General features: G+C 51.6%; 2 protein-coding genes across 2 annotated transcripts in view; one reads left to right on the top strand and one right to left on the bottom strand.

The window, feature by feature from the left end:
- The window catches only part of PYGB (glycogen phosphorylase B), a 55,331-nt gene extending 32,944 nt beyond the window's left edge, over nucleotides 1-22,387 (top strand). Inside the window, 18 exon segments of the mRNA XM_033094577.1 lie at nucleotides 2,313-2,424; nucleotides 2,828-2,866; nucleotides 2,869-2,909; nucleotides 3,850-3,865; nucleotides 3,868-3,992; nucleotides 4,585-4,677; nucleotides 6,389-6,461; nucleotides 6,464-6,528; nucleotides 7,243-7,409; nucleotides 8,291-8,399; nucleotides 9,027-9,128; nucleotides 9,991-10,144; nucleotides 13,541-13,599; nucleotides 15,352-15,493; nucleotides 17,287-17,494; nucleotides 19,303-19,437; nucleotides 20,671-20,737; nucleotides 22,235-22,387. Coding sequence (XP_032950468.1) covers nucleotides 2,313-2,424; nucleotides 2,828-2,866; nucleotides 2,869-2,909; nucleotides 3,850-3,865; nucleotides 3,868-3,992; nucleotides 4,585-4,677; nucleotides 6,389-6,461; nucleotides 6,464-6,528; nucleotides 7,243-7,409; nucleotides 8,291-8,399; nucleotides 9,027-9,128; nucleotides 9,991-10,144; nucleotides 13,541-13,599; nucleotides 15,352-15,493; nucleotides 17,287-17,494; nucleotides 19,303-19,437; nucleotides 20,671-20,737; nucleotides 22,235-22,387 — 1,860 coding nt within the window.
- A 3,276-nt stretch (nucleotides 22,388-25,663) lies between these two features.
- Nucleotides 25,664-26,792, bottom strand: part of ABHD12 (abhydrolase domain containing 12, lysophospholipase) — a 78,150-nt gene continuing 77,021 nt past the window's right edge. The window contains exon 13 of the mRNA XM_033095007.1: nucleotides 25,664-26,313. Within this exon, the coding sequence (XP_032950898.1) occupies nucleotides 26,274-26,313 (40 nt within the window). The 3' untranslated portion in view covers nucleotides 25,664-26,273. The remainder of the gene's footprint in view (nucleotides 26,314-26,792) is intronic.

The following is a 26,792-nucleotide window of genomic DNA, read 5'->3' as shown; positions in this document are numbered from 1 at the left end:
CCAGATTTTCTGCAATGTAAGTTTTAAATAGGGTACATGGGTCAAGAGCTGGCTGGAGGCCGAAAATGCCATAATAAGTAATATTTAATTTGAGAAAACAGAGAAGGGAATCTGGTTTTCTAAATGTGTGTGATTCTAAAAGATCAACATGTTAGTGCATATAAGGCCCCCACAGACCTTATATACCAGTTACTATGAGCCCTCAGATCCCTGGATGTTTGGGACAGCCTTGGTGGATGTCCTGGAACGGCGTACAGGCCCTCTCTCCCAACTGAGCCCTGATGGCACGACCAGGGCAGAGCATAGAGCACTTTAATTATGGTCCTCTTGCCATTAAACATTATACCAGTGAAGACATCCCACACTGAATGTGATGAGGGCCTTGTCTGGGAGGGCTGGCCATGGAGAGGGAAAGAGGGAAGTCAGAGATGCTTTGCACAATTGTCACTGGCTTGGACGGGAACAGGGGGCAGGGTGAAAGTTCAGGGGAGATCAGAAAGGAAAAATGACACTGGGGCTTTAAGCCGGTGGTACCTTTACACAGTCCTTTGTGGCTGCCAGAGAGGACTTCACTTGTCAAGTTGCACAGTTGCACTTGTATGCACCATAAGCAAGCCTGAGTATGAAAAGCCTGACTGGAGGGTGTCATGCAGGGAGTCATCAGGCGGGGCCTCTGTTCCCGCTCCCCACATAAGAACGCAGGACATGGTGAGGCCAAAAAGGAACACCCACGGAGCCATAGGTAGGGGAGTCACACCACTATGGTGTGGGGACAGAGCCCCAGAAAGCAGTTTCCAGGCTCTCGGCCTCATGTGGAAAGGTGCTGGCTCAGGTAGTAAATGGCCATCGACTGTGATTGGATGGCCATCAGCTGTGGCTAGTTGGCCGTCAGCTGTAACCAGTGAGCCATTGGGCACTAATATAACTGCCGTGGCTTCACTAGCAGAAAAAATGGGGGCTAGCAAGAAGATGGTGGCTGGCAAGCGCAGATTGCAGTTAGGACGGCGAGTTGCAGACAGTGTGGCTCCTACTTCCTGTGTCTCCAACCCAGCTGCCAGTGAGCCTATAGTGGTATGACTCCCCTACCTATGGCTCCGTGGGTGTTCCTTTTTGGCCTCACCATGTCCTGCGTTCTTATGTGGGGAGTGAGACCAGAGACCCAGCATGCCACCCTGCATGACACATGGCGTAGCGAGCAGGGTCTCCCGCATGACTCCCCACACGACATATGGTCTCACTAGAGGCTGGGTTCACACGACGTGCGACCTGCTGACCGTTTTGCTGCCAACCGACCCACGCTCCTCGACTCTCCTCGACTCTCCTCCTCTCTCCTCGACTCTCCTCCTCTCTCCTCGACTCTCCTCCTCTCTCCTCCTCTCTCCTCCTCTCTCCGCCTCTCTCCTCGACTTCCCTCCGTAGCCACGGCAGTTATATTAGTGGCCAATGGCTCAATGGTTACAGCTGACGGCCAACCAGCCACAGCTGACGGCCATCTACTACCCGAGCCAGCACCTTTCCACGTGAGGCCGAGAGCCTGGAAACTGCTCTCTGGGGCTCTGTCTCCACAGAGGGTCTGAGAGCTGGAAGTCACCTTGAGGCTTCCAGTTCTTCCTGTGCTTCCCAAAAGTAAAGCTGACAGTTTTGGACAGATGGGACGTGAGAAGGGGTGTGGCAGCCTCTGTGCGTGGAAAGCAGGTCTTGTGTTTTCTGTTGGAAGTGGAATGTGTTGGCTGGTTTGGTTTCCTTGAGAGTTAGAGATCAAAGCATGCACCAGGGGGAGCCTTGTTGCAGATATGAGAATGGAGGTCAGAAATGGACGTTGTGTGTTGGGTGAAATTAGTTGAGTCCTGAAATTACTCAAGCAGAGTGAGAAAAGGGAAGGTGTGGAGGGCAGAGGACGCAGACATGGAATGAGTGGCTGCTGAGGGAGCATGAGCAGCACCTTAAGGAGCTGAGGTGGGAAGAATTATTAAGCTGATGCCAGTACTGAAGCAGGTAAGTTTAGAAAGACAGTGTTCCCTCTGGAGTGTATTCAGGGGCTTACCTGTCAGGCCCTCACAGGCAGCCTGTGAGCTGGGGCTGCAGGTGCAGGTATACAGAAGGGCAGGGAGGGGTTTAGGACTTAGCCTGGCCTAAGGCTAAAACAGTTGGGTATGTTTTGAGCAGAAGGAAAAAAGCCAGAGGAGGATAAGCAGAAGACAGCAGGGAGGCAGAATGCTGCTTCCTATAAGGCTGGCACTGCCCCATGGGTGGACCCAGGACTAGGCACCATGTCTCTGGCTGACTGGATCCTGACCATCTCTCTCGGCCAGGTGGTGCTGGCCATGCCATACAATGCCCCAGTGCCAGGCTACAAGAACAACACTGTCAACACCATGAGGCTGTGGTCCGCCAAGGCACTCAATGACTTCAAGCTCCATGACTGTGCATTGTACTCTTTTGTCTCCTCTGGGTGACTTATTCCAAACTCACGGGTGCAGCTCCTGTCCCTTCTCTGTGCGCTCATTGCTGCAGGCAGCGGGCAGGTTCCTTGTGAGCAACGGGCTTCCCAGGGAGGGCCCATAGGCATGGCCAGCGCTCTGGGCCTCAGGTCCTCAGGAAAGAGCAAGGGGCCTGGGGCCCTGCAGGGTGCATGTGTTATGAGGCACCCAGCGTGGCTTTGAGGGGTCGAGCATGAGGCAGGTAAAGCAGTAGCACCGGGGGCCTTTCTCTTCAGGAATGCTTGTCCTCAGACTATTCAGCTAAGCAAGTGCAACATTGCCACATGAGGGTACACGGGGAATCTCAGAAGGTGTGCCCGTCCTTACCTGGCTGTCTCTGCTCTTAGTTAACGTGGGCGGCTACATCAAGGCGGTCCTGGACAGGAATCGACTGAGAACATCTCCAGAGTCCTGTACCCCAATGACAATGTAAATAGTACCCACGGTTAGTTCTTGTCTGCACCATACCTCTCCAACTGTAGGCTGGGGCTCTCTACAAAGACCTATTTGCTGGCCTCATATTTGTCAGGTGAGACCACATAAATGAGGTCTAGGCAGTTTCTGCTCTTCTAATGACAATTTCCCAAGAAGTAGATGACGCATTTGTCAACTGGGGATAGTAGTCCCTATTTTGCAGTGACATCTTGAGAGATAAAACAATCATGATTTGAAAAGGTCTTAGACACCCACCTCATACTAGATGACGGTTGCAGCCATTTGTCTATTTCCACTGAATTTAGTGTCTGGTGGCATTTTTGTTTTTGTTGCCAGACAGGAGCCCTTGAAATTTGCTTATCTTAGTGGGCTGTGTGTTCTTTTTATTTTATCAAAGAAATATGTACACATAGTGGCTAAGGCCATTGGTGCTGAAAGGATCACAATAAAATGCCCAGCCCCCTCATTCCAGAGATTTTGAGCAGATTATTCTAAAGCTTCAGGAACAAGTCATTTGTAGAATGGGGTTTGGAGATTGCATTTCTGGGTGGCTCTCGTATTCCTGGCCCTCAACTTCTCACTGTTAATGGACTAGACCTTCCTGCTTGGTGTCCTCACACAGAATCATGTGACTCTTTGCTGACTGCTCTTATGCTTCCTCCCTGTCTGAAGGTCACAGCAGTTCAGGCCACCTTCCATCTGTACCTTTGAACCGCAGGTCACCTGACATCTGGGCTCCCAGGATTGTGGCACTCCAGGGCTTTCCTTCTTTCATCCACATACACATATCTCTGCAGTCCCTGGGGCAGGACCACCCCACCCCCCAAGCCTAGTGCCTTGTCCTGGGTCTTGGGGGTGGGAGAATGGGGGAGTCCTGAGGACCTATGGTGGCTCCTTTGGCTGTGTTGGTGCAAGAGCTGTCCTGTGTCTGCAGTTCTTTGAGGCGAAGGAGTCCGCCTGAAGCAGGAGTACTTTGCGGTGGCTGCCACCCTGCAGGACATTATCCGTCGTTTTAAGTCCTCCAAGTTTGGCTGCCGGGACCCACTGAGAACCTGTTTTGAGACATTCCCAGACAGGGTTTGTTTGTCGACTGGGCATCAGGCTCAGTGTGGAAGCACAGGACTTTCTTCCTCAAGGCTGGGGCATTGGCAGGAGGGACGTGGCGGTACATTAGCACCCTCTCATCTTGGTCTCCTTGTCATGGCGGGGGGTTGGGCCCCCTTTTTTACCAACCAGGGCCACACTAGGCCTTGTTAAGACTCATAACAGCAAGGATACTGTAAAAGGCTCCCGTGGGCAAAGCTGGATGTGTTTGGCGGGCTCTGTTCAGTGATCTTAAACAAAGCCAACATATCCTAGATGAGAGGGCTTCAGGCGGTGGGGGCTGAGGCTCCTGCAGCTCCTGGACACGTGCTGCAGAGCAAACATGTTGCAGAGCCAGCCCATGGGGTCCTCCCAGTCACTCTCTGTGGCCCCTCTGGCCCTGCTCCTGCTCCTTGGCTGGGCCCAGTGCCTGTGTGGCACTCTCTGCTCCTTGCTGTCAGTCCTGTAGACCAGACTCCTCAGGGGTGGGCAACTGAGGATCCCAAGCCTGCACACAACAACAATGTGGGCCTACCTACCCCACAGGCGCAAGGCAATAGAAGATATCACCCTTGGTAAACTGCAGGTTGCCATCCAGCTGAACGACACCCACCTGGCCCTTGCCATCCCAAAGCTCACGAGGAGCCTGGTGGATGTGGAGAAAGTACACTGGGTCAAGGTGGGCACTGAGCACAAGGGCGTGGGTTGACAGTGTTTCTTGCAGACCTAGGCATAAGGGGTAACAATGTCCCCCGCAGAGCTGGCTGACGATGTCTACTGCAGAGCTGAGCACATAGGGGTGACAGTACTCCCTGTAGACCTGGGAATATGGAATAACAATGTCCCCTACAGACCTGGGCACATGTGGTGATGACTTCCCCTGCAGAGCTGGATACTTAGGGGGTGACAGGAGTCCTCTGCGAACCTGGGCACCTGGGATGACGGTGTCTCCTGCAGAACTGGTCACATCAGAGTGATGGTATTCCTCACAGAGCTGGGCACATGGTGAAGCGTCCCCTGCAGAGTTGGGCACATGGGGTAATGGTATTCCCTACAGAGCTGGATGTGGGGTGACAGTATCCCCCTGACCTTGGAGTCTATCCCAGCAGTGGTTGCAGATACTGAGCTAGTCCTACAACACTGAGGGAGGCCTCTCCCCTGTGGCCTTGGCAGGATGGACGGATATTGCACCTGAGAAGACAGGGGCTGTGGGGGGAAAAACAAAGGCAGATATGGGGGTTCCTCCTGAGGGACCAGCACACAGAGAATGGGAACAGGGGTGCAAGAGCACAGAAGAGCAATTTTTTGGAAGACAAGAAAAGTATTCTGACACTTCTTAGCACTTCTCATGTATTTTCTCATGTTAGAATCATGGTAACAAAAGCCCAGAAATATTAAGTTTAAAGAAATACATTGATTACCATTTTTATAGGTTTGTTTTCATGACTTAGTTTGGTCCTAAATTCTTTAGTATAGTGGTGTATTCTTGACCTAGTCTAATTAAATCAACATGTGAAACTATAAAACAAATTTTACTCTGTTCATAGAACACCAGAGCCCTTCTATGGTCTTGGGGTGCACCTGATGGGGCTGGGAGGCCCCGTATTGGGTCCTATCCACTCCTGGCCCTCAGAGGGCATGGCCACACACAGTTTACGAGCATTCTCCAGACTGTGGGTGTGAAGTCAGTTTAGTGGAAATAAAATAGAAGACTGCTCAGTGCTCTGTTTTGTTTACCAATAAAAAACAGTTTACAAAAAAGGAAACAGGTGATTCTAGGTGGTAGGGTAAGCTTTATTCATTTGTGTGTGTGTGCTGGGTCAGGATGCAAAATGTATGTGGATTATGTTAGGAAAGTGAAGGGTGCAGGGTTCAACGGCAGGTTTTGAGAAAGGTTGCAGACCCGCCCCAGAGAGCAGAGGCATGTGCCAGGCTGCGCCCCTTTCTGCTGGGATCTGAACATCTACCTTTGATCCTTGACTTTCCCCTTGCTTAGCCATCAGGCAAAAGACCTGCTTGTTTCTTTTTGTTGTTGTTGTTGTTGTTGTTGTTGGGGAATATTGGGATCAGTGTGTTTTTCCAGGACCCATCCACTCCATGTCAAGTCATTGTCTTCAATCTAGTTGTGGAGGGCGCAGCTCATTGGCCCATGTGGGACTCGAACCAGTGACCTTGGTGTTATGAGCACTGCGCTCTAACCACTGAGCAAACCGGCCGCTCACTGGTAACTCAGCTCCAAGCTCAAGCCATTGTTTCTCACTGGCCTATGTGGGAATCGAACTGGTGACCTTGGTATTATGAGCATCGCGCTCCAACCACTGAGCAAACCGGCCATCCTAGACCTGCTTGTTTCTAAACAAAGCATACTGGAATGTTCTGGAATATTCTAGGCCTGGGAGATCACAAAGAATACCTGTGCATACACCAAGCACACTGTGCTGCCAGAGGCCTTGGAGTGCTGGCCTTGTTTGAGAAGCTGCTGCCGCGGCATCTGGAGATCAGCTATGCCTTCAAGCAGAGGCACCTGCGTGTGAGCACTGGCAGTACTGGGGTGGGCGCCTGGCTGTGGTCTGCACCTTTGCCAAGGGCCCTCCTCTGTCCTCCACATTACTTCTTGAGCAGAATAGCCTCTGTCATTTGGCAGAGCTGTTGGCTAGACCCCTGCTGTGTACATGGGAGTCATGGATACAGGTCTTTTAAAACATTCCCATTCCCTGTTGGGATTAGATTTAAGTGTCTGATCCTGGAATGCCAGAGATCTTTGTCCTGAGAGGACATAGCAGCGTTTGGGTGATTTGGAAACAAAGTCCCATTTGTGTTTGTTAACTGCAGATATGATAATGGTACAAGAACATGGGGGACCTTAGAATTCAGGTGTGATTATAGTTCATTTTTTAACCTTTTGGTGAAAAGGCAGCTATTCCCACTGTCAATGGGTTAATCCCTACCTAGGCCCACAGGGACAGTATTCCCATCTTCTCCTTGTAAATCACATGGTGTGGCCTCAGCACCACTGATTCTCCAGTTTGCCTCCTACAGAGCAGTTCAGGTCGGCCCTGGCTTTTCCCTGGGCTGAGGCAGTGTGAAAGGAGGGGCTCTCAGAGGTGTGTCCAGGGTATTTGAGTGCAGGTCTGGGGTGCAGCAGCATTGGGATTTTCTTGAAAGAAACAGAACTTCCCACAGGGAGCCCCTGGACCACCGTGGGACTTCCTGCTCTCCTGCTCACAGCTCTCTGTCTTGGGAGCAAAATGTGGCTGCCCTGTTCCCTGGGGATGTGGACCATCTAAGAAGGATGTCTGTGATTGAGGATGGGGACTGCAAGCTGATTAACATGGCCCACCTGTGTGTGATCGGGTCCCACGCTATCAATGGTGTGGTGAGGATCCACTCGGAGACTGTGAAGCATTCAGTGTGAGTGGAGCTGGCGTTTGCCTTGAGCCAGGGCTTAGCTCCTTTCTGACTTCACACCTGCCTCTAGGGACTGTCAGCTGCCCATATGCACAGTGGCTGAGGCATATGGCCCATGCTCCACAGCATTATTGTGCTACCCTCATGGCAATGGATGAATTGTCCAAAGCACAGTGGTCAGCAGGTGATATTGGGGAGTTGAGCCTTCTCCTCATTACCAGGCTCCTCTTGTTTTCTGTGTTCTTGGTCTGTCTAGGCAGAGCCTCTGCTCCTAGAGTCCTCTGCCTCCGGCCAAGTGCCATGAGCACAGTATCTGGGGATGAGTATCCTGGCTTGGATAGGATAGAGGTTAGGGTGTGATGGGCTGGGGTTTGGCACTGTGAGACTGAAGGAGTTCTTAGGTCAAATCTTGTGCTTCCGTCCCCTCTTGGTGGAATGTGATCTTGGAGTTCCTTCCATCCTCACACCTGTGTGAGTCTGTCCATGTGGGTTTGTCCATGTGGAATCTTCTGTGTTCCCAGTGCCTGCCTGCCTGCGGGCTTTAATCCCCACAAGACTTCTTAGTGGGGCTCCCCATTTTACAGGTGAAAAAACTGAGCCCCGGTTTCTCTACTGTCATGATCACTCTAGAAAATGCCCAAGTCCCGATACCTGTGTGGTTATAGTTAGCCTCAGGCTGCATGATTGGAAGTGGGGTGCATTGAAAAGCATGTGCTGCATGCCCACTTTTCTCAGAGTGTGCAGTAATGCTGACAGCTTTGTGTTCTTTAGAAAACAAAACAGGAAAACTGAGCTTCAGGGGATTTCCTTACAAGGTTCTTATGTTCTTGCTCACCTCGTTCAGAACACAGCGCTTGTGACTTGCCTATTTTCTGTGGTTTTAGCTTTAAGGATTTTTATGAGCTGGAACCAGAGAAGTTTCAGAATAAGACGAATGGTACCACACCCCGACGGTGGCTGCTCCTGTGTAACCCAGGGCTGGCTGACACCATTGTGGAGATGAGACCAGCTGCCTTTGAGTCCACAGGTTGCTGTGGGCACAGTTAGAGCCACAGCCACTGCCTTTCTGGTGTTGTCAGGCCTGTGACCAGTGGGTGCTGAACAAGCAACACTCTGTTCCTTTGTGTAGACCAGCAGTGGCTCCTACATGGGAGTAGCAGGGGGTCCAGCTGCCATCCCTAGATGTGGAAGCACTGAGCCAGACTGGGCAGTCAGTCAGTGACCTCCGGGGCCTGTGGGGAGTTCAGAAGAGAGGTCCTGGACTTTCAGAAGGACTGAGGTAGGGTCACCCGACTGAATGACAGCCATAAGCCCACAGCTGGAGAGGTTTTGTGAGCCAGAGACATGGTAGTTTGTTGACTTGTTCATATGCTCACTCAGGAAGGAAGGAAATGAGCCTTCGTAGATGCCAGGGGTATGCTAGGCAGTTGTGCGTACAATACCTGGCGTGAGGGCCTGCTGTGGGGACACTGCCTGACCGGGGCTGTGTGTGTGTCAGGGAGGAGAGAGTGGAGCTGAGATCTGAAGAATGAGTAGGAGGTAGCTGAAAGCAGAGGACATTCTCTGGGAGGATGGGTCTCGAAATGGGGAGACATCATATGTCTCTTTATGATTCTCCAGAAAGTCGGGGAGGGTTTCCTGACTTACCTGAGCCAACAGAAGAAGCTGCTGCCCTCGGTCAGTGATGAGGCACTCATCAGAGACGTGGCCACAGTCAGGCTCGTAGGTCCACGTGCAGCCCAGTCCTGCTGCAGAGACCCAGTGTGGGACTGTATTCCTGACTGTTCCAGGTATGAGGGGCCAGCGGCTGCGAAGTCCATCCACTCTGCGCAGGTTTTCATATGAGGACCTGACTGACCCCAGGTCACGCAGCAGACAGGCAGGTGGGTGTGTGCAGGGTGAGTGCAGACCCCCAGAGCAGCCTTGAGCATACCTTCACCCGAAGTTCTGTCCAGAGGGAAGCTCTAAAACAGCTGAGTCAGATCTGTGCACCGGAGCCTCTCCCCACTAGCCAGCCTCACAGCTCCACAGGCCAGGGGTTGCTGAGACTGTTCAGACCAGATGGGGTAGCCTTGATGGAGAACGAGGACTGACCTGACACACCGTGTGGCCCCCCCCCCCCCACCTACCTCTGCTCCATGCCCAGAAATAGCCATCATTTAGAAGTCTAAATCCTCTCTCTCATCTCTCCATGACTGCTCTCATCTGTCTCCTTTTATACCATACAGACTAGTTTTCTTTTAATCTGCTTTTCTTATCCTTTGCTTTTCTCCAGGTTTGCTTTTTGGTCTAATTTTCCATTTACTTCTGCCGCTGGCGGTGCGTATGCGCTGTCAGATCACACTTCTGCCGCCCGCACTCCTCTTCACACGGCCGCCATCCCTCAGCCCCTCAGCTCTGGTCCTCCAGTCTCCATGTTCTTCCCTGGGGCAGCAGCAGACATCCGGGGAGCCCCTCCCTGCCACGTTTCTGACAGAGATGTTCTGAGCCCAGGTGGAAAGCCGAGCATTAGTTGGACTTTGGGGAGTTTATGGGGTTTGTTCCTGTGAACCGTCCAACCATCCTTTCCCTTTATTCTCCCCAGGAAAACAAGTTGAGGTTCTCTGCTTTCCTGCAGACGGAGGACAAGGTGAGAATCCACGTCTCTTCCCTGTTGCATGTACACGTGAAGAGGATCCACGAGTCGGAGCGGCAGCGGCTCAACTGCCTGCCCGTCATCGCCCCGTACAACCGAGAGTGCAACCGAGCTGATCCGAGGGCCCGGCCGTCAGGCGGGGCCGGGCCTGTGTGTGAGCGCACATTTATTTTAAGCGTTAACTTTATGTTTGTCTGTGTGCTCAGTGCCTGAGTAGTTACAAAGCAGTGAAAGGTGAGCTCTGCCTCGAGTCTGGTTGGGGTGCAGGCCCAAGCTGCATGAGGCAGGCAAACAGTTGAACACCTCAGAAGGGCCGTGGAGTTTCGGGATCTGACTGGGGCCCCAGGTAGTCAGCATGGGGCCTGGTGTAGGGGAGCTCCGTGGGACTGCAAGGCTAGGCTTTAGTTTCCGTTCAGCTTTTGGTTTAAATTTAGTTATTGTCTTTATTAGACTTGCCTTGAGTTATTTGGAAAGATTTTACTTATTGGAGGCATTACAAGAATACTTACTAAAAACCAAAATAGCATACATTAAATTTATACTTGTACCTTAAATTACTTAAGCAGCATTTCGATATGAGAGCAAATATGAATCAAAAACCCTCTAAAAATAAATGAATATTTGCTAGGTGTACAAATATGATAAGAAAACCTTAAAGAATAACTTCATTTTTAAAGTTTTGTAATGTAATAAGTGAATATTTATTTTGAAAACGAAAGGAACCACAAATAACTCTTTTCAAGATAGAACGCTCCTCTCAAGAGCATTAGAGCTCCTGTTGCAAGTAAGTAAGGCTCAGTCAGGTGGAGAAATGCAGTCGCTGTGAGACTGTGGAGTAACAGGGTAGATGGCGTTGAGGCCTGCGTGTTTCCGATGCCTCTGATCCCGAACCTTCAGAAAAGGCTGCAGCTGAGGCGCCTCCTGTGTGTGGCTGAGGGAGGCACTTCCCCAGGCTTCCCTGGCCAGAAACAGTAGTTCATGGAGACCTTGTTCTGTGTTATTTGCCTTATTTTGCCATATTTTTCTTTTGTAGTCATGATTTTCTGCATTTTTTCATCAGTTCCCCAGTAGTGTCCTTGAGTCCCCTCTTTGAACCTGTTTTTCAATAGCAGTGAAATCACTGGGCGCCCCTTCCTGCCTCCCACTGTGGCCCCACCTGCAGTCAGTAGTTTCTCTGTCACTTCTTTTGGTGTGTGCCTTTGTATTTCCATCATGCTCTCCTCCTGCAGGGATTGTGAGCTATTAATTCCACCCTGTGATCCCCAGCTGTGCCGTTGAGGCTGTATGGGGCTCGTGCTCATCTCCTCCTCATTCACCTACCCCTGCCTGTCTGCTCACGTGTGTACAGGGGCTTTCTCCATGATTACAGCATACGACATTGACACTGTGCTCTGCTGTCCTCATTCCCGACTTGATTTTTGCTTAGTCTGCGGGTGAACACATTTAGTGCTCACTAGTCCTTTTGCAAAGCCGTCCTGCCTGAATTTCCTTCTAGTTCACAACACTGCTCCCATGAACCATACTCCCCAAGTTCTTCCTTGTTCAGAACAGTCTGTAGCCTTTCATTGTGAAGGACGGTGGAGGGTGACATTTTCAGTTCACTTTCTTTCCTTGAGCATCATTTAGGTCCTGCGCTCCTCTGTCCAGAGGGTGGGTTCTGGTGTGTCTTGGTCTCATATCATAAGTGAGCTGGTCACATTGCCTGTGTTAATTTTACTGCACTGTGTCTGCATGCTGGCCGCTGTGGGTCAGTTTCCCTGGTGCTCAGGACGTTCTTTGAATATGATTGCCATCTTGCAGTACTTCTAGGAATTTTTCTTGAAATATATTTAAAACATTTGTTGGAGCCACTGTTTTGCTTTTCTTCTTCTGGGACTCCAGCGACGTGTGGGTGGTGGGGGGTGGGGAGTGGTGGTTCTTCTTCTATCTGCCTTCTTGCCTGTTGATTTCCCTCTGAACAGTTCTAGAGGTCTTTCCTTTTTTGTCAGATTCTTTGCTCTTGTATCCATCCTCTGTGTGTCTGCTATGCTTTCTGTGAGTCTTTACTCCCTCTTGGCGTCTGTAATCAGGCTGCATTTACATGTGGTCGTTCTGCCTTTTTGCTCCTGTGTTCTACCAATTTCCATTTCACATGCTCCTGTGTTCTGCCCTCTCCTGAAGTCTTGTGTTTCGGTGCTGTGGTCCCTTTTCCATGTTGATGGTCATCACAGGTTGGAGATTCTCACAGGAAGGTTGGTTCCACTTTCCCTTGTGTGTAGGGAAGCTGTGTTCATGTTTATCACTCCGCTAGGATGATGAACTGCACTGTGCAGGATGACTAGCTTTAGGGCAGCTGCCGGCTTCCCCATGGCCTGCTGCCTCTCTGTGCTGCTCCTCTGCCTCTTCCAAGCCCAGGCTGGCTCAGGAGGCTCTCCACCCTGCTCCCCTGGTTTCTCCTCTATGGGCCTCTGTCCACTAAGACATCAGACCCTCCTCCCAAGGTTTCCCTATAGGGAATGATGAGGTCCCTATAGGCTGATGAGGTCAGCCTGCCTGCCCCTCGGGGCTCTTTCCCTGTCTCCCTTGCTCACAGCTCCTGTGGGGAGGCCAGCTCCTGAGACCCTTGCATTTGCAGCCCTGCCCCCAACCCCACTGCTCACCCGTCCACTCAGGCCCTGTGCCCCCGTGACCTGACAGAACTTGCTGCATGTTCTGGAATTTGCATGTTTTTCCTCTTCCCTAGTTATTGGTGAAAATGTAGTTAGTGTTTTTATTTTTTTCTGTACTTCATGTTATTTTGTTTGATTTCTGGAAGTGGGACAACTTAGAAGTAAAGGACAGCCATGTTCCTACTAGGACCTGGAGTCAAAAGTTAAAGATAAGCCACAACTCTATATTGCTTATGGCTTGTTCCTGGCTCTCCGATGCATGCTATCTAAGGCGGCCTGTCACCTCTGAGTAGACACCCCCCTCATACACACTGAAATTGAAAACTGGTGGCCTGGTGAGGACACCTCCGTTTGCCGGGGCTGAAGGGGAGCCTGCCATTGTAGCTGATCCTCTGTTTGCTCCTGTGCAGGAGAGCATCAGGACAGGAGTGGGGGGATTGGGGGTTCACCTGTCACCCTCAAAGACTGACAGTGCCATTACCGTGATGCTGGGATCACCTCCTTTTCGAGTGCCCATTATGTGCAAGGGCCTTGAGTACTGGTGACCAGACCCAAAGCAGTCTCCTGTGTTGGGCTGTTCTGTAAACAGGGCTGCAATTTTTTCTGTGGGCGTTTGGAAGAGTCTGCTCCTGACTGGCCTTCCTCACTACCCGGGGACACAAGTGCAAAATCTAGGGGCCTCGTCCCCCTTCTATAAGTGGGATTTCCTGGAGGGTTTTGGGGCCCAGTTGCTATACCCTGTCACCTGTGTCAGGGTTGACCTCTGCTGTTGCTGATCACCAAGATGTGTAATGGGTCAGGGGATTGTATGGGTCTAGTTGCTTCACTCGAATCTCTTGTTTGTCCTGCAGGAATAAAGAAGGACCCTGCCAAGGTCTTTGTGCCCAGAACTGTCATGATCGGGGGAAAGGTGAGAAAATGACCTCTTTGCTTGATATTTGGCCAGAATGGAAAAACCACCACGCTTTTCAGCAGTGCCACTGTGTTCCGACTTGGGCACCAGTTGCCCACTGGGCTGGACACTGAGAGTGGCTCAGAGCCATGATGTACATGGAATACCAGTGGTTCCTGGGCCCCGAGGTATGACTGTGGGCTGAGTTGGTTTAATCTTCATCAGCTCAGCAATAGGAGGGAGCTGAGTAGGACCCCTGCCTTCCCAGCACATGGAATTGGGGGTCCCGAGCCTCGAGGGTAGCCCCCAGTGGCTTGCTGGCCCCTTCATTTGATGGGGTGGCATTCTTTCTCTGAATAACCACCACCCTTCATGCTATGCCCAGCTTTGGGGCCCCAGCTTGCATCCCCACCCCCCACTCATGTGCTAAAAGGACGCAGGTCACTGGCTGCTTCATCGACCAGATGTGAGCCCGGTCTGAGCTCAGACTGGCTTTATTTCATTTTATTTACTGTGGCATATGCTTTGGACATGCTATTGTGGAATCTAGCTTATTTAGGCATTGGTGGGTCTCATCATTGCGCTCTGCACTGTAGGGTCAGTGTCCCACTCTCTGCCACTTTTCCCCAGCAGCCTGATGTCATCAGAGAATGTGAGTTGCACTGGGGCACATCTTCTTTATTGGGGTCATCACAAGCTGGGGCTCCGACTCGAGCATGTCTGAAGGTGGACAGTAGGTTCCAGCCCTTCCGTAACCCACCAGCTTCAGACAGCAGCGCACGCCCACCTTGTTTGGTCTCTGTCCACGCCTCCAACTCCTGCTGCTTCTGAAGCACATTCTAGACATAATTTAGTTTCATTTGTCAGTATTTCAATATGTATATGTATATCTTAGAGATATGGACTTTTAAACAGTTTAAAAAATTCTAATTATTAAAAATTTCAAGCCTAGGGAAAGTAGAAAGAATTGTGGAACCTCCATAAAGCTATACTTCTGCTGGACCGTTTCTCAGTAAACCACAGGCACTAGAACACTTTACCCCTCAGCACTTCACATGTCCACACAGTGATATTTCCCCCCTAAACCACAGTACATACAGACTCTTGAACATGACCACACAAAACCATCATCACACCTAGTTATTAAAATCACATATATTTTGAGCAGTTTGTTTGAATCAGGACCCTGGAGATGGCTAGCACGGTTGATTGCTGGCTGTCTCTTAAATCTCTTCATTTGTAGGTCTTCTCCATGTCTCTCTTTCCTGCCCCCCTGCAATTAGTTTTGTTATAGAAATTGGTAGGGGGGTGTCTTCTCCAGCTGGCTTTTCCTGACCGCATCCCTCCTGCATGGTCCAGTATGTTCCTTATTTCCCTGTATTTCCTTTAAGTTGGTAGGTAGTTTTAATAGACCTGTTCTTTTAAGCTCTTCATTTCTGAAAACTGACTAGAATTAGGAAATAAGCGTGAAGCTGACAGATTTTTGCACATGGTGAGGTGCTCCGTCAGAGCTGAGGGAGAGCAGGTGGGACATCACACCCGGTAGGGTTGCAAGTTCTTCTGCCACGAATCCATTTGCTAGGCTGTGTGGAGGACACACAGCAATGCCATGGCCTCAGCCCCTCTGGGAAGCCACCCCTCCCTGATACCAGGAGTCAGCTCAGCTAGGCGTGATCTCAGTGTGTCCAGCACCAGGCTTCAGCAATCAGTAACAATGCCAGCCGCTGAACATAGGCGTGTTCATGCTGGGCCCTCCCTCCCCCTTTCTAGGCAGCTCCTGGTAACCACATGGCCAAGATGATCATCAAGCTGGTTAACTCCATCGGTGATGTCGTCAACCATGATCCAATTGTGGGCAACAAGCTCAAAGTGATCTTCCTAGAGAACTACCGAGTGTCCTTGGCTGCAAAAGGTACTTCTGGAGAGACTATGTTAGACTGGAAAGTCTGTCCCTGCCTGGGCGCGATGTGGGTGGTCATTGCTGGCCAAGGGTTAGTTCTGCCCTGGACACCAGGCCCCAGCCAAAGGAGACCTTCAGTCCAGCACTGAAAGGCTCTGGGGAGCTCTCTATATGTCCTTAAGTGCGGAGAACTACCCTCAGCCTTGGATGTCCTTTGTCTCTGTACTTTCTTGCTCCTGCCCTGATCTCATTGTCTCTTCCCCTTCCTCTCTCCTAGCCTTCTCAGTTTTGCCTTTCTGCTGCTGGACTCGCTCTTGCTGGCAGGATATGCTTCCATGCATCTCCCTTTTCCCTTCCCCTTCCCTATCCCCAGAGGATGCTTCTGCTCATTACCACCTGTTCACTCTCAAGAGCATTCATTGCCTGCTTCTCACCTGGGCCAGCACCAGTGTCTTTTGTCCTTTCCAAGGGCAACTCGGGGCCTGACATCTCTCCCTGCTCTGTTGAGAGTTCAGTCTAGGGCCACTCCACTTTGGGGAGACTTGCCTAGGATGTGTTCCTAGGAGAAGGTTCTAAAGAAGGTCCTGCAGCTAAATGTGCCTTAGAACATGGCTATCCTGATCTGGCCTCTTCTGGGGATCCTGGCTGGGAAGCATCTGTCCAACCAAATGGTGGAAAGCTGAGCCTGGAATTCTGACACCATGTAGCAGGCACCTCTGTGGTTCACACAGACCACTTGCTGTTTCCTGGGCTTTGTATGAGTAAAGATGTGCAAGTTAATGTGTTCTCTCCTGCCAGCTCAGCCCATTATCAGAACCATCCCTGTGGTCCCCATTGCCATGGACCATGTCTGGTTCAGTTGGTGTCGTTAGTCCTGCACTGAGCTTCTAACACATGGCCATTTGCTGCCTGGAATAGCCCCTCACTGTTATTTGGGGCAGGCTTTTGCATTTCTTTAGAACTGACCTTGAAGGTGTCCAGCCTGCGGCCAGTCTGGGTTGGACTCCCACAGCCCCTACATTGTCCTCAGCTCTTGGACTTGCTGTGGCAATATTTCTGCCATCACATTTGCTGTGTCATGCTGCTCATGGGGCGTGCCTGCATGGGGACTGAGACACCTATGTCTCTTTATCCTAATACCTAGGCTTGACCTTGGAAAAGCGCTGGGCTCTGGTCTTACTGGCCTTGAATGCCAGCCATTGGGTTAGGAAAGTATCAGCTCCGCAGAAGATCTGAGGATGTGGGAGCAGGGATGCCAAGGCACGTGGAACAGAAAAGGCGCAGGGAACCTATGCTTGGGAGAAGCTGCGTGGCCATTTGTGTGAACACAAAGAAATTGCCCCCACCAACACACACACACGTTTTTAGTCCTCTGGTTCCCTGAGTCTATATTCCTGTTGAAGTGATCTGGTGAGCCTTATGGGCTGATTGAATAAGACAAAAGTGGTGTTGGGATGAAGGGGAATGATAAACCAACAGGCCAGGACCAGGGGCCTCACCAGGCTTTGTTTGGGTCCTGGTCCCTGGAAGTTTCCAGAACAAAGGTCCTTTGCTACCTGCAAGGCTTCTCCTCAGGAGTCCCCTCGTGGATCCTCTGCCTCAGGCTGCCTGGATCAAGGAGAGCCCTTACAGGTGGGGTGGGCAATGCCTAGCCTCAGCTACCTTCGGGGCTCTGGTTCATCCTGGAGTGAGTGCCAGCTGCAGGCCAGGAGGAGGGAGCAGTGTTTGTTGCCTTCCCATGGCTCATGCTGTGAGTGGTTGGTGGCTAACATGGCTTTTTGTGCTCCCTGCCCCGCCCCATCCAGTGATCCCTGCTGCTGACCTCTCACAGCAGATCTCCACCGCGAGCACTGAGGCCTCCGGCACAGGCAACGTGAAGTTCATGCTCAACGGTGCCCTCACCATCGGTACCATGGATGGTGCCAACGAGGAGATGGCTGAGGAAGCCAGAGCTAAGAACCTCTTCATCTTTGGTCTGCGGGTAGAAGACATTGAGGCCCTGGACCAGAAAGGGTGTGTGTCCCTTCCTGTGACATCGAGGACATGGCAGCATCCGGGGCACTACCCAGAGCCCTGTGCAGGGCCTCAAAGGGCTCTCTGGCCAGGCCTCTGCTCGCCAGGGGGAAAGCCTGCCCAGAGAGCAGGGTGCGGCTGCCAGCACGTTGGCCTTGTCTGCTCACTTCCAGAGCACCAAGCATGCTGTCCAAGGAGGCCGGTTTGGGCAGGAGCTGGTGGCTCTGTGCTGCTTCTCCACGGCCCAGTCTGAGGGGTCCAGATCAAGTGTATTCAACAGGGTGGAAGGCCCTGGTCTCTGTCTGGGGAGCCCTCGCGGACAGGGCCCTGATCACTCTTGACCTATTTAGAGATTTGAGGCTGACCCACTTCCGAGATTTCCTGCCCTAATTTTGTAAATTAACCCTTTTGTCTAGGAATAGTATTAGATTTATAGAAAAGTTGCAAAGACAGTACAGAGAGTTCCAGTTTCACATGTTGCTTACATCTTACTAATTAGTGTGGAATATTGTCAAAATTAACCAATAGTGTTATGTTGTTATTTATTAAAGTCCATACTTTTTTTTTTCTCTTTTCCCCTTTCTTCCATCTCCCCCCCACACTCTGGTTAAAGCCATTGTTTCTCAGTCTAGTTGTGTCGGACCCAGCTCCTGGCCCATGCTGGTATTAGGAGGCTTGCACTCCTCCCAGCTAGGCAGTCCATCGCCAGGGTTGCCAGTCATTGGTCGGCAGCTCACAGCAGCTTTCGCCAGCTGCTGGCTGCTCACAAGGGCTCACAGTGGCCACTCACGCTGGCCACTGGCCGCTCATGGCGGCACACAGTAGCCTGCTGCAGCTCAGGCCAACCTGCGGCCACTCATGGCCGCCCAGCTCCAGGGAGAGCTGTTGTTCACACTCTTAGCTGTCGAGGGCGCAGCTCACTGGCCCATGTGAGAATCAAACTGGTGACCTCGGCATTAGGAGCACGGGGCTCCAACCACCTGAGCCACTGGGTGGGCCCTAAAGTCAATACTTTATTTGCTATGAATGTCTTGTCATTTTCTGTCCCAGGATCCCATCTTCTCTGGTCTGACAGTTGCTTAGCCTTTCCTTGTTTTTCATGGCCTTGGACACTCTTGAGAAGCCCTTGGCCTAATTCTGAACAATAATTAAAAAGAAAAGACAGTGTTGTCTAATTGCCTAAAAGCTCTCTAGGGAGTTGGTGAGGCCTCAGGCGCCAGCTAGGTAAAAACCCAAATGTCACCTTAAAAGTCAGAACTGCATCCTTATCAGCCTAGGAGAACACACACAATGTCCCATTTCATACCCCCTCATTTGGACTCTTTCTGCCCCATCCCCCTGTCCTGGGATGTACATATCTGCCAAATGTCCTCCTTTCCCAGCCTTCCTGATGGCCACAGGCCTGTTGGGTCCCGGAGGATGCGGACGGGGGTGGGAGGGTGGAGGGTAGGGGTAGGGGATTGGGGATAGGAGCGGAAGGGACAGGGGAAGGGGGTTGGGGGCAGGGTGGGGATGCACAGCACTGCAAGTTCTTGAGCAGCTCTCTCCTATGGGAATATTATGCAGCCATGTGTGCTATTGTACATCTCAGGGACCACAGTTCTGGAAACAGTAAAAGGAGCAGGTGGGATTGATTTTGTGCTCATAGCACCTCACAACCTCTCCAGATCCCAGCAGTCCCTGCCTTGCCAAACCTCACAGGCCTGAAGCCTGGGGCAATGCTGGACCAGGGGTGTGCCCACCGCCTGCCCTGAGGCTCCTGCCTTGAGACACTGGGCTGGCAGCTAACTCGACCCACCTCCCCACAGGTACAATGCCCAAGAGTGCTATGACTGTCTGCCCGAGCTGAGGCAGGCTGTGGACCAGATCAGCAGTAGCCTCTTCTCTCCCAAGGAGCCACACTGCTTCAAGGACATTGTCAACATGCTGATGAACCAGGACAGGTGGGACTGGTCTCCTCTTGGTCCCTACATCCCTCCCCACCAATAGGTCAGACAGACGGGGCTCCCTGCCGGGCTGAAAACTGCACAGTGTTGGCCTTGGTGAGGCTTGTTCCTACCCTCCCCCAACTGTAGCCCATGGGCAGCTCCTCAGGCCACCCATCTGGAGAAGTTTCACTACACCCAGTACTGGAGCTCGAAGTGGCCTCTGGCGGTGCCTGGCATGCTGTGGGGGACTCTAGTGGTGGGAATTGCCAGCTGCATGGTCCCGCTTCAGGCTCCCAGCGTCAGCTGACCACCTGGATGGCTGTGACAGGCAGGAGGTGGTGTCACACGGAGCTGATTAGAGGTGATTCCTGTACAGCAGTAGAGAGAGTGTGGACAGGACGCTCCAGAAACCTCTGGGAGGCAGGCAGGGCAGGGTTGGGCATAACCCTTCAGTAAATGTGGGTCCATGGTGACGCAAAGTGGTTAAAATGAAGGTAACTTGTGACATAAATTGCAGTGTAGTTAGTGTTTTATTACAATGCAATAGACATAACTCACCTTCAGTTACAGGCTTACTAACTTGGGACAGGTTGGCAGCACCATTTGCCATTGTGACAGTTCTTTGCTCTACCCTGTTGGTACAAGTTGAGTCTGGCGAATGCTGAGAATTGATCCCTCTTCCACTTTCAGTTGCTTTTGGGTAAGTTTTGTTTCTTTTTGATGAATGCTGTCAGCTGGCTTCAGCCAGACCAGATAGTAACCACACCGGTGCTAGGGCTAGGAATTTGGCCCTGGCTGAGGTTTGTAATCAAGGAAAGAATTTTAATGATTTTATGAATTGTGTATCTCACTCAATTGTGAACAAAAATGTATTCATAAATCTTGTTGGGTTTTTTTTGGTGTTTGTTTGTTTTGTCCAGAGCATCCTTTTCTTATATAACCAGTTCTTGGCCCAGTTAGAACTGAGAACAGACGGCCACGCACATGGAACCTGTTGCCATTCTGTGCCCCTTTACCTTGGAGGTAAAAGGCAGGAAGCCTGTCAGCTGTGCAGCCCTAACCCATGTGCACAAAGAGAGTGTATTATAATTACCAATTTCTATAAAGGAATAGGTTAAAATAAAAATTTTTGAGAATAGTGTCCCCAGACAGGAGTGTTGCTCACGGACGGACTCCGTCACCCCAGAGCATTAGGAAGCAGGTGGCATCCAGGTAGCTGGTTTCCTGATCTCCTGTCTACTGTTTCAGGTTCAAAGTGTTTGCAGATTATGAAGCATACGTGGCATGTCAGGCCCACATGGACCAGCTGTACCAGGTAAGGTTCTTGGGCCCCAGAGCTGGTGGGGGCAGTCCTGGTGGGGGAGCAGAGTGGCACATCTACATCCTGCTGTCTTGGGCTACTCCTGGGAGGTCAGATTTCAGCTTGTGGCCCAGAGCAGGCTTGCTGGGGATTCAGCAAACTGAGTCACATCCTGGGTTCAGGCTATCCTGCACCCGGTGCTTCTCTATCATCTTCTACTCAGGGGCTGTCTCAGCTGTTCCTCTGCTCTTGACTGCCACGCTGCTTTTTCTGACTCCTTGGAGCCAGGCTGCTATCCATCTGGCACAAGTTACCCCAGCAGAGGGAGTGGAGATGGGCCGCAGCCTGCAGTCTGACCACCCCATGTTGGTGCGGTCAGGGTGGGAAGGGGAGCAGGTACAGAGTCTGACCCAAGAGGGCCAGGCCTGGTGAGAAGTGCATACAGAAAGCATGTCTAAAATGAGAATATGAATGATATCTTGGAGAGATAAAGGCTTTGATATTTAGTAGAGTGAAGTATTTGTAGCTGTAAGGAGTGTTTCTAAGGCAGGGATGCTAGAGCCAGCTCTCTACTTGGTGGTATAGGAAGCTGGACGAGGAGAAAACTCAAATTCCAGGTTTCTGTGTGGAGCATGTGCTTGGCTGCACATGGCAGCCCCATGAGACTGGTGTCCCCACCTTGGAGTTCACATGGGATCCCAAGGGAAGACCCAAGTCCTAATCTGGGGGAGGTGAAGGAGGGTATCCCCTTGGTGCCTACTTCTCTCCCTTTTCTGGCTGTCCCACCGGTGCACCGCATGGAAGATGACAGTGGGAGGGGACACTGGCAATGGTGGTGTGACTGTGAAGAATTTTGGCTTAGATGGTTTATTTCCCCAAACCAATTAAACAGGTTCTTGGACGAAGCCTGAGGGATTTGTGCATCTGATTTGTTACCAGTCTTGGCCCCCTGCTTAGGAAGTTGTTGTTACTGCCTGCACTTGGGAAACAGCTTCTAATGTTCCTGCTTTCGAAATAACAGGATGGGGCCTGGAAAAGGAGTGATGGGTGGGGATCTGGGTGGAAACTTTGCTTCCCTTAAACTGGGCCTAAAGGAGTGGCCCTTTTGTGGAGGCCCCTCCAGGTGTGGCTGTAGTCTGAGGGCAGCTGCCAGGCTCTGGTGGGCCCTGGGTGGAAGGAGACCGCTTTACCACTTCTCCCTGGGAATTGGATCTGACTGGTGGCATATACTCACCTGGTAGCGTTTCTGTCTTTATTGTGTGGCCTGTGCCCTAGCCAGATGTGGAGCATTTCAAGGGCCAGGACCTACTCAGACTCCTGGCCCCTTTTATGTCATCATTTGGTAGCTTTTCTGGTAGTTAGGGTCCATTTTCAATGAGCTGTGATTGCCATTTTCTCCTCTTCCATCAGGCTGCCCAGAGCGAGGACTAAGAGCTCATCTGGGAATATCCTAAAATTCTGGAAGTGTGAATTCTCTCGTGCCTGAGATTACTCAGCATCTTCTCTTTGCAGAACCCCAAAGAATGGACCAAGAAGGTAATCAGGAACATCGCCTGCTCCTGCAAGTTCTCCAGTGACAGGACCATCATGGAGTATGCCCGAGACATCTGGGGTGTGGAGCCCTCTGACCTGCAGATCCCACCCCCCAGCTTCCCCAGGGGCTAGGTGCTAGTGCAGTGGCGACCAATGGGATTTTGGTTTTTTGTTGACTGCACCTCATGCTAGTTTCCAGGCACTTTGCCAGCAGCCAGTGGTCCCTGATTTTCTCAACGCTGTATTTCAGGGACGGTTGTGGGGATCATGGTGGTGGCTTGGGATTTTGGGGGGGGGGATGCAGGGGGATGGAAAAAAAGGAAAGGGGCTAAGAGTGAGGTGCTGCCTGGTTTCTGGCAGGAAAGCAGAGCTCATAGCACTGACCATCCAGAACCCATAGCTTCAGCCCACCAGCCCCTTTGACTCGTCCGCCCCACAGAGGTGGGGAAGGTGGAGCCACCTGCTGGGCTCTTTCGAAAACTCACACACACCTAGCTGTGAGCTTGTTTTGTTTTGAGCCTCTGGAGTCTGGATCTGGGCAAGTGGCCGTGGCAAAGCCTGGGGAAGTGTGTTCTGTAGCACCTGAGCTGGCTGGTAAGGCTGGCTGATGCAAAGTGAGCTTGTTTTTGCTTTTTCAAAAGAAAAACCAATTTCACAAGGAAATTAAACTAGCTGAAGCCTTTTTCTTGTTTTAGCAACTACAAATTGTACTTCTGAAGTTTTGTGTCGGGGAAGCAATTCTAAGATGTTTTCGCCCCCCCATGGGGCCCTGGGGTAGGGGTCACTGCCTCTGCTGAGGAGGCTGAAAGCCTAGCCGCTGCTGCAGATCTGCACCCTCCCTGCACCCCTGCCCTGTCCTGGAGAGTGCATTTCTGTTCTTACACACAAGGCTGGCTTCCTTCCTCCCTCCTTTTCCACTAGTGTGACAACCGGCTCTGGAAAAGGACTGAGTGGGCCCAGAGGGCAGCCCACTTTCCACTCTGCCCACACAGCAGGCTGGTGCCATGAAGGGCAGGTGAAACCCTCAGCTGCCCAAAGGAGAGAGCTGAGATTAGGTGGCACCCTATACCATAGGGTGTTGGTAATGTGGAACAGAATCGCCCTTCCAGAGGCTCTGCCTCCTTGCAGGCTGAGTCTGGGCATCATAGACTCTGCCCTCACCCCAGATCCTGAGTGCTCGCAGAACCAGGCCGTGGAACTTGCTCAAGTGCACACTTCATCAGCGCTGTTGGGGTCTGTGGTTGCACCCCCAACACCCTCCACTGCCCTGTCCTTTAGGCTTATGTGACCATCACTGTGCCACGTGCTGTTCTTGCCTCACGTGTGAGACAACTGATTAAACCTTCCTGCCCGGGCTCAGCTGACCTGGCCTCTGTGTTTCACGCTGCGCTGGCCCAGACAGGCTTCAGTCCCTCACTGGTAACGAGGAACTGGACTAAATTACAGCCCATCGTTCAGGGATTGAGGAAAGTTCTCTTATCCCAGCTGCTGTGGAACTTAGAGCTGTGTGTGCCGGCTCTTCAGAGAATTGTGAAATCCAGCCACTTGGTAAATTGTCCTCTGGGCGTTGGCATTTTTGCTATGAATTCTATTGGTTCCTTTTTGCACCTGTATTCTGCCACCCACTCCTGGCCGTGGGAAGTAGAATAGTGGCCCTAGGGACCAAAATATTTCCCCCAAAATTGAATAGCTGCAAGTTGAATAAAAAAGCAGGAGGACCATGAACTTGGGGCTGAGGTTACCCAAAGACCGTGAGAACTGTGGGACCTTGGCGCACAGAGAACCCTTGCAGGGGCCGGTGGTGCTGTCAGGCTCTCCTGCCCCCATGCTGTGGCTCCCAGGATGCAGTGCAGGCATGTAACTGCAGGTCACCGCTATGCACATCACCATCTCTTCGATTTTTTTTTTTTTAAGGACTAGTCTTCACCCACATTTTAAGTTTAGTTGCTTGTATCAAGGTAATGAGCCAAGAAGCCACTAGGTAGGGCCTTTGGATCCGCTTAACTGACAGATGGCCCAGTGGCTGCCCACTCACTGCTCCCTTTTTGTGTATCCTCGTCTTCAGACAGTTGGCCTGTCAGGCACTTACAAAATCACTAACATCTTGTATTTTTACTTTATATCCTGCTTCATTCTCCCCAGAAAGGATCTGAGTCAGCTCACATAGACAAAAGTTAAAAAACAAAACAAAAACGAGATGAAGACTTGAGCCCAGGCAGAATAGGCAGGTCTGACACAGCATGTACAGGTCACACCCACTTCCTTGGCTGAGATGGGCTGGGAAATTGACATGAGCCTCGGGGCCTTGGTGACAAAGCCAGAAGAGCATGGCAGTCTCATGAAGGTGTTTTTGTGGTTCTCAGAGCCTTTGATGCAGAGCAGGTACACAGGAAGACATCACTGGGCCAGACCTGGGTGTCCCAGCTCTGAGATACATGCAGCCTGGGACGGTGGTGTCTTACAGGCAGTACCTATACCTGAAACACTGACCTCAGGAGAACACTCTGTACACGTTTCAACCCTAGTTTAACAAAGGCATGTGTTTCCCATATGTGAGAATCGCTATAGGCAGGTCTAAGGTGCCTCAGAGAGGAGGAGGTGTAGCCCACTTCTGCCTCTGGGCCCCAGGCCAGCCCCATCTGCTAACGCTGACCATAAGGTCGTGGAGAACAGGCAGGCAGGTAAATGAGCCCCTCCTTACCCCTCGAAAAGTTCTCAGCAGCTAAAACTGGTAAGTTCTATAGCCTTAGGCTTAGAGGAGGAAGGTCAGCGATCAAGACAGGCTGTGTCCAGGTAGGCTTATATCCTCCAAGCGAGGACACACCCTTGCACCTGCGCAGCAGGGGCAGGAAAGCCCCCTGTGGGGCCAGTTCAAGCTCCATTCTTAAGCCACCGTTCTCTGAAAGGTTACTTAGCTAGGATGTAAGCCTCTAGCCTATCACCAGTGACGGGAGGGGAGAAATGGGATCGCTAGTGGGTCCTGGGTTGCAAGTGGGTGGGGACAGCAGAACTACAGGGGAGGCTGGTTTGACAAAAAGCCAAACAACACGAGCCACCACCAGTGAGTGAATGAGGCAATGCTCATGGGCCAGAACTTGAGTCCCCGTACTCCAGTGGCCTGTCCTTCAGGAGTAGTCAGGGTTTGTGGGGAAACCCCAGTGCCTGTCTACTGATACAGCCACATCCAATGAGCTTGCTTAGCATGAGGTTGAAAGGGTCACCTAGACAGGCCAGTATTTTAGGAAAATGCCACCTGCCACATGTGGGAAAGGACCCTCACTGGAAGAAGGGAGGAAAGAAGGGCGCTCGTCCTCAGCCGTACGGTCACCCCTCCACACATGTGGCCAGGCTGAGAGTGACTGGCTGTGGGCGGGGCTTAGCTGGATCCAGAGGCAGCACTGAGAAAGCGACAGACCACCAGGATTTTATTAAATAAATGTTCAGTCGAAGACCAGATTAGGCAAACGGGTGGAAAGTGGAGGAAGTGCAGATCATCGGCCCCTCTACCACTGTGAGCAGCAGGGCCTGCCCAGGGAGGCAGGGATGCCAAGGAAGGCAAGTGGGGTGCACAGCGCAGGAGGGCATGATGGAACCATTAGAGTCTATTTATGTGCTGGGAAGGGACAGAAGAACCCAAGTCTCCCCACGTTCCCGTGGGTGGTGTTGGAAAGCTCAGTGTGGTCCGAAACTTCACGCCTCTTTGTTCTCCATGCCCAGCTCAGTAAGTGTGGGATTCACCTGCCAGTAGGTAGCTTGCTGTGTCACTGTTTTTCCAACAAGAGCTCAGGTTGAGTGGCAGCAAGAGGGAGAGAGGGCCACATGCCTGCCACTTGCATTTTCCACAAAGATCTAAGTTCCTGGCCACCGGTCTGGCGGGGCCTCCTCCGCCTGCACTAGCTAGCATCCAAGTCCACTCTCCAGGTGCATCTCAGATGCTGGCATCCAGGCTCCAGGGTGCTGGGCTGGCCAGAGGGACGGGGAGGGGGCAGGGGTCTTCATGCTCCTTCAGGCAGTGGGCTCAGTGCTGCTGCTCAGGTTCCGACTTCCCCAGGAATTCCCTAGAACAGAGGACAATCATCAGCCAACTCCGAGCCCAAACCGGAGATCCTGTCTTGCGTCCTCCTCACACAGCCTGTCTGAGGAGGACAAGGAGCCTGGAGGACCACATTCCCACTCAGAACACCATCAGTGAGTTAAACGAGGATACCAGTAACACACAGTCAAATCCTGACACGCAGAAAGAAAGACCAGGTTATGGGCTACTCTTCTTTATCCTAAACTTCAGAGCTATAGTCTGGCCTAAATTTTCTGCAGCAGGCTCCATTTATGATGGGGAACAATTATAACCCAGAGCATACCCGCACTCCTTCAGCTCACTGTTCCCTCTCAGCAACCCAGCTCCATGTGGCAAGGAATGGCAAACTGCTAAAGAAACGTAGCTTTGCCTCCAAAACTTTCAAGGCAGCCAGAGGACAGCTGAGTGTGAACTAGAATTACACATAGGATGAAACTTGCCGAGGGCCGATTCAAGTACTAC

This window comes from Rhinolophus ferrumequinum, chromosome 23 (genome assembly GCF_004115265.2).
Source record: "Rhinolophus ferrumequinum isolate MPI-CBG mRhiFer1 chromosome 23, mRhiFer1_v1.p, whole genome shotgun sequence".
Classification (NCBI taxonomy): domain Eukaryota; kingdom Metazoa; phylum Chordata; class Mammalia; order Chiroptera; family Rhinolophidae; genus Rhinolophus; species Rhinolophus ferrumequinum.
The sequence above is the reverse complement of the archived record's forward strand: the minus strand, read 5'-3'. Positions and strand labels throughout refer to the sequence as shown.